The 14,983-nt window shown below is 40.6% G+C and overlaps 1 protein-coding gene across 1 annotated transcript in view; it reads left to right on the top strand.

Annotated features, from left to right (window-relative positions):
- Positions 1-13,606, top strand: part of KDM3A (lysine demethylase 3A) — a 29,354-nt gene extending 15,748 nt beyond the window's left edge. The window contains exons 11-25 of the mRNA XM_084517988.1: positions 394-608; positions 3,713-3,865; positions 3,999-4,094; positions 4,439-4,566; positions 6,032-6,218; positions 6,492-6,661; positions 7,463-7,699; positions 7,967-8,138; positions 8,617-8,707; positions 9,290-9,420; positions 10,205-10,324; positions 10,417-10,556; positions 11,961-12,137; positions 12,221-12,355; positions 12,858-13,606. Of these exons, the coding sequence (XP_084374114.1) occupies positions 394-608; positions 3,713-3,865; positions 3,999-4,094; positions 4,439-4,566; positions 6,032-6,218; positions 6,492-6,661; positions 7,463-7,699; positions 7,967-8,138; positions 8,617-8,707; positions 9,290-9,420; positions 10,205-10,324; positions 10,417-10,556; positions 11,961-12,137; positions 12,221-12,355; positions 12,858-12,938 (2,233 nt within the window). The 3' untranslated portion in view covers positions 12,939-13,606. The remainder of the gene's footprint in view (positions 1-393; positions 609-3,712; positions 3,866-3,998; positions 4,095-4,438; positions 4,567-6,031; positions 6,219-6,491; positions 6,662-7,462; positions 7,700-7,966; positions 8,139-8,616; positions 8,708-9,289; positions 9,421-10,204; positions 10,325-10,416; positions 10,557-11,960; positions 12,138-12,220; positions 12,356-12,857) is intronic.
- The last annotated feature ends 1,377 nt before the right edge of the window (positions 13,607-14,983 follow it).

Genomic DNA, 14,983 nt, shown 5'->3' with positions numbered 1-14,983 from the left:
TGTTTTTAAGTAACACTTGTGTTCTGAGTTGTACCTGGTTCTGGATGAATCCCTTACTGTTGCTTCCTCTGGATATGATCCTTAAAGCAAGCACAATTTTAAAATGATGTTAACCTGATAATTTTAGTGTGATGAAACAACATCTTTAGGAAGCCCACCTTACTACAGAAACTGTTGAGTCTCCTTTTCTTTAAATGAACAGTATATTAAACACGTCTAGCACTTCTGACAAGTATGTTTAGTCATGTCCTTTGCAATCATGAAGTGTTCAACTCCTTGACACATGGTGTACACATTTACAGTGTAAGCATTGACTCTCTGGGCCGAATGTGAAGTAATGAAATATTTGAAGTAATGGGCTTTTCTCTTTCCCCCCACCCCCTCTTTCCACAGGTTGCAGTTCAATAAGCATGGGTTACTGCGTGAGGAAGGCTTCTTAACTCCGAACAAGTATGACCCTGAGGCTATCAGCTTGTGGCTGCCTTTGTCAAAAAACGTCGTGGGTCTGGATCTGGACACAGCAAAGTACATCCTGGCCAACATCGGGGACCACTTCTGTCAGCTTGTAATATCTGAGAAGGAAGTTATGTCTACGATCGAACCACACAGTAAGAGCCATTTGTGTTTAAAAATATCTCTATCTTAACAACTTGATGTGAAACTTCAAGTTTTTGACCTGTGTGAAAATGCATTGTAAGTGTTTGGAAGGGCCATTTAAGACTTGGGTGTTGCCCTCTGCTCTCAGAGGAAACCTAAGATCTAGCATGAATTAGTTTTATCAGCTCTTTGCTCGTGGTGGGGGGAAACCGTAGTTCTACCCTTCTTTGTCAGAAATACTCAGTTTTCGTGTCACAAAGAAAGTGTAGCGCTGTTATGAAATGAAGTGTTTAAAAAAAAAAAAAAGGCTACAGCAGCAGGCAGCTGACAACCAGCTATTTTTAGCATGCAAGTAAAATAAAGCTTTCCTGTTGAGTGCACAGATTCTGGTAGGTTGTTTTGCTCCTTTTTTGTTGTTTGTGCATTACGGAGCTAACGTTGCCTGTAAGGTCAGTAAATAAAAAAAGCTTTCTCCTCCATCTAAAAGCAGAGGACCGATTTCCCGTAGGTCGGTTTGAAGCAGCTGTGAATCCAGCCCTACTGAGGACAGCCCAGAGATGTTATTGGTGGGGCAACTGCTTTTAGAGCTCTGTCGGTGCAGGCAGGGCTAACCTCAAAGCGTATTACAGAGCTCTTTGGTCACATCAGAATCCCTCTGTAGCAAATGTGAGCAAACAATCACTCCTCAGAGTAGAATGGCTCTTAAAATTGTGACTGTGTGTTGTTTGGTTTTAGTTATCGTTATAACTAGATGACAGAAGCAATACAGCTTAGAAAACTGTCTACCCCGGTGTCTTCTGCATGCTGGGTGGTATAGGCATTACGTAAACGTCCCGTCACTTTACCAGTCACTCCAAGGTTTGGAATAGAAGAAAAAACCTGAACATCATTGACTGTCTTCAAAAGGGGAAGGAAAGACTTGAAATATTTCAGAAATGCTTGCTGTGGGGTCCTGCCCTGGGCTACTTGGAACCTGGAAACTGTTCTTCACTTGAACTGGAATGCTTTCAGGCCTTTGGAGTTGGTGTGTCAATAGCTAGGGTGACAGATACAGACTAAAATATCAAAACAGCTTTGGAAGGATGAAATCTGGGGGGGGAATTAATGAAACAAAGGGTGTAGATGTGTATTTTTAGTATCAGATAATGCATGTTAGCATATGTGCAACAAATACACTGCTTTAAAAAAGGGCAAAAACCAACAACAAAATAAACATGTCAGCATGTCAGTTCTGGAGTTGATTTCAAAGGAGCAAAATGTTTTGATTTCCTCTTTGTTTGTTTATAGCCCTAGTTGGTGTGTGCAAGGGAATTCAATTTCATGAAAATGGAGGAGATTTTTAATGCCGTGGCTAGGAAGGAAATAGTTTAGTGTCTTAGCGTATGTCTTAGTAGTTAGAGAGAAGGGTTGACTCTGAGCTACTGCTTTTAAGGTGTGGGTAGAACTGTTCGTGCTTGATATTCTGCCAGGTGCTGCAGAATTTGCTGCTGATGGCAGGTAATCAGTCTGACATTAAAAAGAATGCCGTTCACTGGTGGAAAAGATTCTTGGAAACAGGCTTCTGGACCCAGGTATGAGGCAGCTTGAGTAAGAGTGACTGTGAGGAAAGAATTCGGGATCATGTAGCAATAGAGAGGATAGGGCAAAGAAGGCCTTAAGGCAGGGGTGGCAGGTATGTAGAGCCTCAAGACAATGGTGAGGGAGAAAATGATTTGGGAGAGTTTCCTTAAAGAGTTCCTTCAGTAGGAGAAGCACACGTGCGTTTGTTGCTGTGTAGGGAAAGATTGACCAGTGGAGGAAGAATGGCTTGGTTAGGTCACACAGCTCTTTGGCAACCTCGTGCAAAAAGGAGGCCTATGGAGAGAGAGAAGGCAGGGCCAGGTGACAGGGAGGAAACAAAATAATGGGAGGAGAGTAAAAGGACAAAATCAGGAAACTGAAATGTCAAATTATATATAAAATAGGAAAAAAAAAAAAAAAAAAAAAACAAGCCTTCATCCTTTGTTTGGGGAATTAAAGGATTGGCATAGAAAATAATAAATACAACACAATTTTAAGAAGTGGAGAAGAAAAAGAAAGGAACTGGTGACAGACCTTGGGTTCATAGAAGAATCTTGAAGCAAGAAGTGAAACAACTTTTACCTCCTGCTATGAGCAAATTGTGCCAAACTATTCTACTTTCGTTCCGTACATAGTTAATGAGTAATATGCAGAGGAAAAGGAACTTTTCACAAATCCTGGCACGTTTGTGTTCTTTTTTTTTTTTTTGTAAAGCATACTTTAGGAGGTGTTCTTTCATAGCTTGCTCATAACATTAAGAAACGTGGCAGAAAAGTTTCAGAAGTTATGAGTGTGGAGGAGGTAGGAGGCAGAAGCTGTTTCTTGTCTAGTCTAGTTTTCTAGCTGTCTACATGATTAAATGTAGTACAGGCATAAATGATACGTACATAACGCTGCCCTGGGAGGGCCCGCAGTGTTTTGGAAGACACTTGGCATCATTGGGGATTTTTTATGGGATCATTGGGGATTTTTTATGGGAAATGGTGAAATGACTTGAAGCGAGAAAAGATCAATTATTTGGGTGTGTAATAAACCTGAACAGAACGGTCAGTTGCACAAATCAGAGAACAACTGAGCAGGTAGCTGTTCTGAGGAGGTCTGATACACATCACAACATGTAGAAAACTTACTGAAAGTGAGAGAATGCCATGCTGTCTGTACTACACCGTAGAGGACAAGTCCAAACTGACTGGCAATCTAGACATTAAGCCTAGCTTGCTAGTAGCAGCTTAGGTTTCTTTTTTTAGGGCAGCTGTGGAATTTTCCATTAGGAGAGTGTCAACAATTTGCATGTTAACACGAGCAAAAGCACATCAGGAGTCACAGGTGCAGTTGGGTGCTGCAAAGGAAAAAGCAAAATGATCTTGATTGCTCAGACTGCTCTGGGTGTGCTCTTTCTGAATCTGTGACTACAAAGGATTTGTTTTGGGATTCTAAAAGAGAACGAACTGAGTCCTTCTTGTATCAGCAAAGTATTTTAATGTTGCTATATTTAGCACTCAAATTTTGGTTTTGTTTAAACTTAACACTTTGCCGAACCTGTCGATTACCACAGAACAGGTAGCCTGGAAGCGTGCAGTTCGTGGGGTTCGAGAAATGTGCGACGTGTGTGACACCACAATCTTCAACCTTCACTGGGTCTGCTCCAAGTGTGGCTTCGGTGTGTGCGTCGATTGTTACAGGATGAAGAAAAAAAGCCTCCATGAAGGTGAGAATGCACATCCTTAGATGTGCATCCTTCCCCTTACACAAAGGGGAAGAGGTGGGTAAGAAAAGCTGTAGCTTTCCAGAGGAGGATGAAAGGCGTACTAATAAAACTACTTAATGGTGCTGTTTTACAGATGATGACTCAGATACTTTCTCCTGGTTTAAATGTGTGAAGGGGCAGGTACATGAGCCGGAGAATCTAATGCCTACACAAATAATTCCTGGAAAAGGTATTTAAAATACTTGATTGGGAGGGGAAAAGAAAGTTGTTGGCTTCTGCTGTCTTTTGTATGTTGTTGATATTGCAGTAAGCAACTTTTTTGACATCTAAAGCTAGTTAAAGCTTGGGATCTATTGTCAAAGGGTTTCACTTCGTAATCTGGAACAGCCTGTGTACTTGGTACTATTCCATTATCTTTGACCTTTACACGTGAAGTTTTGTGACTTCTTTGTAAAGATGAAGTGTGTTCCTATGCTATTGTCCAGCTGCATGGTATATGCAACTTTAAAAATGGTACTGAATGCTGAGTGTTCTAATTAAATGTGAGCTTCATTAATTACTCTTTTCCTTCAGCACTCTATGATGTTGGTGATATTGTTCACTCTGTACGAACAAAATGGGGAATAAAGGCAAATTGTCCCTGTGCAAACAAGCAATTCAAAGCACTATCAAAGCCAACTCTAAAGGAGGATTCAAAACAGGTATTGCTACCATTTCTCTCTCTTGTCTGTGTTCCTGAAATAATCCCTAGGTTTGCCTCAATCTACCCATATCTGAAGTCAGACTTGGCACAGACGTGCCAGTCCTGACTGCTGCTGCTAACCTCACCATGTCGGTTTTTGTTCAGTGGCTTTAAGCTAAAAGAGTAGGTTTAGATTTCGCTATAAAGAGGAAATTCTGTACTCAGAGGGTAGTGTGACACTGGCACAGGCTGCCTATAGAAGCTGTGGATGCCCCATCCCTGGAAATGTTCAAGGCCAGGCTGGATGGGGCTTTGGGCAGCCCAGTGTTTTCCAAAATATGCACAAATTAATTTAATTTTGCAAAGAGTTGCAAGAAAACAGTGTCCTTTAAATTATGTATTTTTAATTTTCTACATGTTTATTTATAAATTTATTTTGAGAAGAAATACGGGATCCTGAGCCCAAGAAGCAGGCTGAACTTGATTTTGGTGTTGGTAGTAATCCACAGGAGAGGTGAGGAACATTGTGAAGTGTTAAAAGCAAGGAGGATGGTTATGTAGTCAAAAAGCTAGCGTATGACTGACCTAGCTTCAGTCTTTTTCTCAAGATTTCCTGTGTGACCCTGAACAAAGAGCAGCATTGAATTTTCTGTGTGTCCCTTTCTGCAAAATGAGGCAAATACTTGTTTTACATTGTTGCACAGGTGGTGTGGGGGATAAGCTTATTACAGTTTGAGGCATTTTATACAATGTCGTATTTTGGAATTCTTACCCAAGTATCAGCAGTCACTAAGAGATGAAACAAATGTAGCAATAAGCAGATGCAGGTGCAAAATAATCTCTTGATTGGATGTCTTTGAGAAGAGAAATTTCGCCAGAAATCCCAGGCTAAAGCAGTAGTTGTGGTTATTAGCCTGGCAATGTTGAAGTTCCAAACAAAAAAACACAGCTACCTGGGAGATGTACAGTGTTCTGCTGGCCGGGGCAGAGCTGCACTCATTCACATATAGTTGCTTTAGACCTGGTAGGTAAGGGGATTTCTGCTGCTTTCTTGAGGGGGGGGGGGGGAAATAGAAGCTCTACAGACAAGTTTTAATGTAGTGAAGTAGACCTCGGGCTTAGCCCTGGTCTGAACATCAGTTTTTACTAGCATGGCGAGAGAGCAGCTGTTAAAATTGTATCTGGTTCCCAAAGGAGTCCTAGAAAAATGAATCTGGGAAACTCAGTTATCTTTATTTGTCTTGAGGAGTGAGGGACTCCATCTGCTCTTGAAGTCGGGAGGTCAGTTTCTCCTGGATCTTCATCTCTAACCCATACTACATGTAAGATGCGGTGCTGACCTCTTGTGGAGATCGGATTACTTAATGGAGGGCCAAACCTTTTTATTTTGTTTACTCGTATCTTTGTTGTTGCTTGGTTTACCCATTTTTGAGTAGAGTGTTTGTATTTAATCAAGTTCTCACCTTGTGTTTTTTTGTGTTCAGAACTTGGTACCTGGAGAGAGGACCAGCCTTCAGCATACCAGCTTAGTCCTGAGCCCACAAGTCACTACACATGATCCTCCTGTAAAATCAACGGTTGGAAGTAAACAAACTGCTTCAGTGAACACTTCTCCTTCGTTAAGTTGGCTATCAAATCTAACGAGTGGAAACGTGAATAAAGAAAACAAAGGTATGTGCGGAACTGGTAAAGAGTAAACCCTTTCTGTCTATTTGTTTATTTTAAAATAATAATTTTTAAATGTTGATCTTTAAGGAAGTCTAGCAAAATAAATCATCAGTGTACTGAGAGATGGTGTGTGTGTGTATATGTACATACATATGTATATGTGAGCATATCTCCTTTAAAAAGAATAAAAGAAAAAATCAAAGCATGTATTTGTTCTGGTTCAGAGGATTAATCCATGCTTCATTTTCAGATGTTTCTTTCTTTTCTTCATTGCAGAAAAACTCCTCGTACCCGTTTCAAAGAATGAAAATAAGCCTCTTCAGACACTCCCTAGTTTAGCCAAGCCTACTGCAGCCCTGCAGACGTTCAACAGTGCAATATTAACACCTGTAAGCAACAACAACACAGGTTTCTTGCGGAATCTCCTGAATTCTTCTGGAGGAAAGGTATACAATTTTTTTTGCTGTAGTGGCTCAAGTTGACACCAAGCTTAGGTTACTGTTCTAAACCAGTGATCAACTATCACAGACACTTGTCACAGTAGGTTAAATTCCTTCTTTGCTTGGGAAAAAGGACTAAATTCAGTGTCTGCTGCAGTGCTCCAGATAGCCCCATTAACTATCAGGAAGTCTTGCTTGATGAGGGTTAGGAAGCAAGTGATAAAGCTGACAGATTTACTCAGGATAATGTCTGGCAGCTGCATTAATTGGTGTGTCCATTAAGTAGTCTCAAAGAGAACCATCAAGGAATGTGGAGATGGAGCTAAAAACCTTTTGTGCTGGGTAACTTTCTTGTACTTAGCTTGCAGGCTGGTTTGCTTCAGATACTCCTAGGCTTTATTTGCTTTTACAGATGCAACTTGAAAGTGGTGGGGTAAAATGTTGGCCTGGAGGGTTCCTTGATGAAACTGCATTTCTGTTCTTTGATATGAAGAAAGCCCTGTTCCATGCTGTACTTCATTGGTTTCTGCATTGTTGCTGAAATCGGGGTAGAAGCACTTCTGCCAGAACGCTGTAGTCGGTATCAGAAGTGACACTGGCCTTTAGTGATGGTGAATTTCTAGACAGCAGAACTTCTGCAGGCTTTTCTTTTGCTGTGTGATCGTGAGCCGGAGTAAAAAATCTTTGAAGTGGCGAATGTTATCAATTCATCAACATTAAATATATCACCTTTAAAGTCTGCAGTACAAAGAACAAGACAACAGAGAAGTACACCAACTTTTTCTGTTCTTTTTTTCCCTAAATCAGACAGACAACGGACTCAAGAGTACACCCAAAATCCTTGATGATATTTTTGCTTCCCTGGTGCAAAACAGAACCATTACAGACTTGCCTAGGAAACCTCAAGGATTGACTATAAAGCCTACAATAATGGGCTTTGATACGCCTCACTACTGGCTGTGTGATAACCGCTTGCTATGTCTTCAAGATCCCAACAATGAAAGTAATTGGAACGTCTTCAGGGAGTGCTGGAAGCAGGGACAGGTATTTGAGATGTTCTACTTTGGCCATTTTCGAGTCATATCCTTTGCACTTTTACGCAAAAGGCAGGTTAAAACTTACTGCAATGATAACCAACACTAAAACTTTATAAAATGGATTACCTGAACGTTTATCCATCCTTTTATCTAAGGATCTAAACCTTACTACTTGTTCAGTATGTTTTATGGATTACCCACCCTATTTTGGTTGGGATTAGTGGTTTTGGTGTTTAATGATTCTTAAGGGTGTCTTCTTTCTTCTTCTTTGTAGCCTGTAATGGTGTCCGGAGTGCATCACAAACTAAACGCAGACCTCTGGAGACCAGAGTCCTTTAGGAAGGAATTTGGCCAACAGGAAGTAGATCTGGTTAACTGCAGGACCAATGAAATTATCACTGGCGCTACTGTAGGGGATTTCTGGGATGGATTTGAAGATATTTCAAGTAAGCGTGATTTTTTTTTTTTGCTTGTTTATTATGTTGTTTGTTGTTGTTTTGGTTTTCCAGTAGGTAAAATATTCAGCAGCAATAATCTTGCCCTAGCATAAACTTGCCATCCTTTAGCAGCCTCAAGCAGAATAAAAGACACGGCAGGCTTTTTCTTCTGCAGACAGTGTCTGCCAAGTATTCTCACCATGTATGCTTGCAGGATGATGGACTAAGTAGAAATTTTGCCAGCCCTGTTAAGGACTCTCCCTGAGGGGGATGTTTTGGCTGCCTTTAGTCTTTTGGGGAAGCATTCTCAAGAAGCTTAGGATCTTCCTAGTGAGTAGGTTCACTTTGCTTTATGCTCAGCAAAGTGAAACAAAATCATGTCTAAGGTTGATGTTCACAAGGTAATTGGGCTTTGCTGCAGTTGATCCTTTACATTTTGAGTTGCACAAGCTATTGAAAACTAAGGCTTGGTAATATTTGACAACAGGTCGTCTGAGGACAGAAGAAGGAGAGCCAATGGTGTTGAAGCTTAAAGACTGGCCTCCAGGAGAAGACTTCAGAGACATGATGCCTTCTCGGTATGAATTTACAAAGAAACTGTTCGTTTATGTGGTATACCCCCAAAATAATAGAATGTAGAAATACTGTTACGTTTTAATGCCTGCTTCAGCTTTGAAAAGCAGTTGGTCTTGTGTGAGCCATTTTGTTTCTCAGGGATGCCTGACATAGCTAGAAATGCTAAACAAGTTCCATGATTGTTGAAGTAGTAAAATATATTGATAAGTAAAATGAGTGCCTAAAATTGGTTATGATTGCTTAAACTTGTGAAACTTCAAAACGAAGGCATTTAGAAAATCTAAAGTTTGTTGAAGGGTTTTTCATGAAACCTGTCTTAAGTGTTCTGACTTACTTTATCTGATACTTTTTGAGATAATTGCACAAAAAAATAACACTGCAGTTGCAACATGCAATAAAAAAAAATATATACCTCTTGTATTCCAGTCTTACCTGTTTAATTCCATTTCCTGGTGTACCATATTCCACCACCATGGGAGGAAGGAGTATGGTTTCTTGACTGAAGAAAGTTTTTGTTGCTGTTGTTTTTTAGTCTGCTGCCTTTTTATCATTTCCTAACGCTAAATCGTGCTGTATCCTTTTAGGTTTGATGATTTGATGAAAAATATTCCATTGCCAGAATACACAAGGAGAGGCGGCAAGCTCAACCTTGCCTCTCGCCTTCCCAACTACTTCGTACGACCAGATTTGGGCCCCAAGATGTACAATGCATACGGTAAGGAGTTTTTCACGCTATAGGTCATTCTGCACACGTTTTGAATCAAAGCTTACTATAAATTAGGAGATTCCTTCTAGTAGTAGATCATCTGATTAATTACTTAATTGGAAAACTTAATTTTGGATCGTTTTTAACTGATGATCATTATGTGGTGATGTAAAATGTTTTTTGTCTGGGTGGGCTCAAGCCAATAGCAGCCTGTTGCCAGTTACTTCCAGCTTGCTCCACATGTGTAAATACTGCCTCAGTTTCTTATAGCTGGCCACATGTATTTGTTCTGTTACTTCTGGACACTTCTCCTTTTTAGGTTGTATCATTTAATTTTTAATCTCTTCCTGAGCAGTTCTTCCCATGGCTGGCTCATCTGCTGTCACTCAAAAACAAACAAAAAAAAACATATAAAACTTTAAGTATGATCATGGCCAGTAAAGAGATCCTGACTGGTAAATACTGCAGCAGCTGCCTTTAGTGAACAAGAAACTGTTGCTGAGTATACTTCATTCTAAATTGCTCTGGTAAAACCCTCTGGTAGCTGTATTTAAAGGTGACTTTTATGTATCATACAGCCTAGATACAGTTACAGACTGATGTGGTAGTCTGTAAATTCAACACTAAGACACAAATAATATGGTGCAGGGGTCTGGCAATAAAGTAAATTGCTGTCCTGGAGGCATTTGCTTATGAAAGTGAACGCTCTCTGGGCTTTTCAGATTGTTCTGCTTAGAGTGGCATAAGATTTCTATTTCTCTTGCTAACATAGTGGATACTTTTTTTTTTTCAGGCTTAATAACACCAGAAGATAGAAAATACGGCACGACAAATCTCCATTTAGATGTGTCTGATGCAGCTAACGTAATGGTTTATGTGGGTATCCCCAAAGGGCAGGCTGATCAAGAAGAAGGTGAAGTCTTTCTTTTGTTCTGGAGGGGATTGTTTCTGTGGTTGGAGGAAAGCATAACTTTGAGAGTAACTGCTTGTGTTTACTCTTAACAGAAGTGCTTAAAACCATACAAGATGGTGATTCTGATGAACTGACAATTAAACGCTTCACTGAAAGTCGAGAAAAACCTGGAGCTCTGTGGCACATTTATGCTGCTAAAGATACAGAGAAGATCCGGGAGTTCCTTAAAAAGGTAGGCAACATTACATCTGAAACTATTTTGCTGTCTGTGTAGACTAACAAATACATCCTTGGACTTTTTTTAAACCTCTTTTTTCTGCCATTTATTCTAGAAACCAGAAACAAATGTACTTGGGTAGTTTCAAAGACAAAAATTCTTGAGTGACTTGGATCTTGTAGGATCTGAGGAGGGTAATGAGAGGAAGTTTGAAGCTACCCTGGACCTAGATGCACTGCTTTAGTCCACCCTTTTTATAGCACAAGTAATGAATGAATGTAGTGCTGTTAGATTTCAGAAAAAGAAAATTAAACTAGACCCATCTTCATGCATATGAGGTGCTCTTAGGGAATGTCAGAGCAAGATGTGCTTTGTGGTTCTCCCTTGTTCTTCTCCTATGTTTTTTCCATACCTTCCTTTATGAGGTTTGGGTTGAGGGGAGAGGTACAAGGTTCTTCAGATGGTTTTCATGGGAGATAAAGTTTAATGGAGGAAAGAAATGTGACGCTATATCCAAAAGGGCTTATTTCAGTATTGAATTTATCACAAATGGTCCAGAGTTTTTGGTCATCTTAATTCTGGAACATCTTTGGTACACTAAAAGCAAAAAATAAAATAAAATAGTGTTTAAGATAAATGGGATGGTCTGAGCAACTGTTGGCTTTGTCAGCCTATTGTCTTGGACAAAAGCTTGATGAAACTACAGCAGTTTAAGATTTGTTCTTTGTTGATATATACGTGATATACTTGATGCTGAACTTGATAAGCAGCGGTGGTTTGTTTTGATGCCTGTATCCCACACCTCTTCTCAGTCTACTTGCCTGCAGGTGTGAGGCCTTCAGCACCTTACCTGGGGGTAGAACCAAGCCATTCATCTCCTCACAAATGAGTTCTCAGGCTGCAGCCCAATTCTCGCCCTGCCTCCTCCTACCCCTCAAACTTCTCTTATAAAGTCCTTGTGCTTCCCAGCACGGTGTCTTCTGAAAACTGTGTTAGCATCCTCTGTTTTGGTCACTGAGAACACCGACTAGTGCTGGCCTCGGGGCAGGCACCTGCTGCATTTGGTGGTGTTTTTTCCAGTGACAGGCTCTAGTAGTGTAAGAGTGCTCATTTCATGTGGCAGTGGCTCCTGTTGGGAACATGAGTCACGTAACCCTTCTGTTTCTTCTTACTGTAAATTGGAATTATTTGCTTTTATTGTATCCACCTTTGCAAGGTGTCTGTGAAGCGAGTGGGAATGCAAAATGATGCAGCCTTCACGAACCAAGGACTGAGTAAGGGTTGCATACAGCTCTTACACCTGGCCACGTGCTGCAAGTCACTCAATCTGGCATGCATGCATAAGTCATACCACACACGTATCTTGCTTATCCAGTAGGACTGGTATATTATAACACGTTTCTTTTCCTGACTTTTCAGGTTGCTGAAGAACAAGGTCAAGAAAATCCTGTCGATCACGACCCTATTCATGATCAAAGTTGGTACTTGGACAGATCTCTAAGAAAACGCCTTCACCAGGAGTATGGAGTTCAAGGCTGGGCTATTGTACAGTTTCTAGGAGATGTAGTTTTCATTCCAGCAGGAGCTCCACACCAGGCAAGGACCAGTGACACTATTTACAGTCTGACTGCTTGGGCAGACCTTTGCACATGTGGCTAATACCCGTCTGTTCTCTCTAGGTTCATAACTTGTACAGTTGTATTAAAGTTGCAGAAGACTTTGTATCCCCAGAGCACGTCAAGCATTGCTTCTGGCTTACTCAGGAATTTAGATATCTGTCACATACACATACAAACCACGAAGATAAATTGCAGGTAAGCTACCAGTGCTCAAGGAGAACCCTGCCCCCTTTCTCCCTTTTAAAAAAATATCCTCACCAAACCCATGCAGTAATGATTTAGCCATCTATAGAACATTTCACACTTGTACCAGCTTTAATGCTTTGGACCTCCAAAAAGGAATTTCAGTGGGCTTTTGGACTGTTACACATGTTCAGTAGCTCTGTGGAGGCCTTCTGAGATTGTTTTGAAGTGTTACCTTTTTCCTTTTCTGCTGTTTTTCCTCTGGTAGAACCCACAATACTCTCCTCAGGCTACTAAGTTTCAGTTTACAACCTGTTAGAACTTGAATCTTGTTCTCACAAGTTAGTGATGTGAGTGAAGCTGGTGCTGAGGAGCCTGTTTGTCCTGAAAGGAGAGCCACGTGGGGTGCAGAGAAGGTGGGGAAGCTGTGCAGGTGTTCTCTATGTGTCAGTGCCTTCCAAACTGCTTCAAACCACGCTATTTTAACTTCAAATGCCTTTTCTTTTCCTCCTAGGTGAAGAATGTCATATACCACGCAGTTAAAGATGCAGTTGGGATACTGAGAGCGAACGAATCCAGCCTTAGCAGACCATAAACTAGAAAGCCTTAACCACACACTATGAAACAGAAGCGCTGGCAGCTGTTTTAACTACTCAGTCAGGACCTCTGTGGACTTTGAGATTATCTGAATGTTACCTCATCTTCCTTTCAGCAGTACCAGAGGATCGTGGTACTATGTTCTGTGTATTCTTCCAATGTTTACAAACCTGATATGTATATGTAGTAATATGTATGGACTGTGGCATACTGTGAATGCTCAGTTGCAATAGAACTTTATATGGAGTTGCTCTCCAAACTGTACAAAATACCTCCTATAGAACTGTCGGAAACTATTCCAAATTACTCATTTGAAAAATATTACCCGAGACTTGTAAAGCTCCAATTTTTAAAAATTTATTTTAGGGTGGGAGGAAGTACGGAGTCACCAATTTAATAACCGATTTACATAAAAATAAACTAAGAATGCAGTTCTGTAATTTCACATTAACATAGAACTAGCATTTAAAAGTAGCTTTAAGCTATTGTATAGTAACATAGAGGTGGGGATTAACCATCTTTAGGTAAATGTATTTAAATTTCTAAATGTTAAAAGAAACTTTTAATCAAATGTCTTCTGTTTGAAACTGATCTTTAATTTGAACTTATGTTTGATTCTCTGGTTTTTAACACTGAATGGTCTACATAAAATTCTTCTATTTCAGATATCGCTCCTTGCCCAGCTTTTTCAGTTGACTCTTGAAAATGTAATTCATTTCGTGCAGTGCTTTGAAATGCAGAAGCAAATTGTGTATCATACTGTTCATACTTTTTTTTAACTATCTGAAAGCTTATGGTATTTAATTTAGCGATAGCTCTGTTTATAGCTTTCTTGGTTAACCGAAACATGGTTTAGCTTGATTTCTGTTTCTCAACCAATACTGGTACAATGGTTTATATCAAGTGAGTTTTGCAGACTCAGACTTAAAAAAGCACGTTGCTCTAAAATTACTTAAACTGAAAAAAGAAAATCAAATTGTAAAAACAAGCAGAGGGGAAGTGCATCTGTCATCTAACAAGCTGAAATAAAATCAACTTTTCTGTTCCTCAGTGCCCTTTTCAGCACTGAACTGCACAGGACAGCTGCTGGGATGAGACAGGAGGGAGGGGAACCCTGTTACATGGTGACAAACTGGAAATTCCCCTCCCCACAACACTCACTTGCTATTGTTGATCAGCATTAACTGTTCTGTCTTTGTGCCAGTTTTTTTTGTTTTGAGAGAAACTTCCTTACACACTCCTCAGTAGTGGAACTGGACCTGAGGCTGTATTTCTTGCAGGGAGTAAGGCTCTTAATGAACTTAGCAGACAGTGGGCTGATAAGGTTTGTCTGCTGGGAATGGGCACATTTACTCCCTTTGCCTCAAAATTGAGGCAGAAGGAGGTACTAAAGATGCAAAAGGAAGACATAACTAACTTGATCCTGTGTTTATTACCTCTAGGTGGAGTTCTTTGTGACCACTTAGAGCTGGGGTAGCCAGTTGATCTGGCTGCTAGTTTTCTTTTTTTAAGAAGAGGCATTCAAAAAGACAGGAGAGGATCCCTAATGCTGGGTGAGGAATTCAGGTAGTTGTGAGTCAGCACCAGTGCTCTGCTACTCCTGGGGCAGGGAAATGTTCCAGTTCACTGAGCTGCTGCTGCTAGCTTAAATTTAGCAGAGCTACTCCCTGTCTCTGCTGTGTTCAGTGAGAATGTCCCTCCCTCTTCCCTTGCTGCCATCTCTATTTGATAATAAACAGCCTGGCCTGTTCCTAGTTGCCTGAGCCAGCTCCTGAAGGAAAAACAAGGCTGATTTGGCACTTTGAGCTAGTTACGGATCCTTCAAGGCAAGGCAGTGTTTCAGATGAATGTTTTCTTGTAGTAGCAAGTTTAAAGTAAATGAAACAAAGCAGTTAATTGCTTCTCTTGGATCCTGGTTAGAGTATGTGTGGGGAGCTGGCATACAGGTACCTCACCACCCAGCGAGTGCCATGAGTCATGCTGACTTGATGCATGCAAATGTGCACAGACGTATGAAGAGACACATTGTTGGAGTTTGAACCT

This window comes from Aythya ferina (genome assembly GCF_964211825.1).
Source record: "Aythya ferina genome assembly, chromosome: 4".
Lineage (NCBI taxonomy): Eukaryota > Metazoa > Chordata > Aves > Anseriformes > Anatidae > Aythya > Aythya ferina.
The sequence above is the reverse complement of the archived record's forward strand: the minus strand, read 5'-3'. Positions and strand labels throughout refer to the sequence as shown.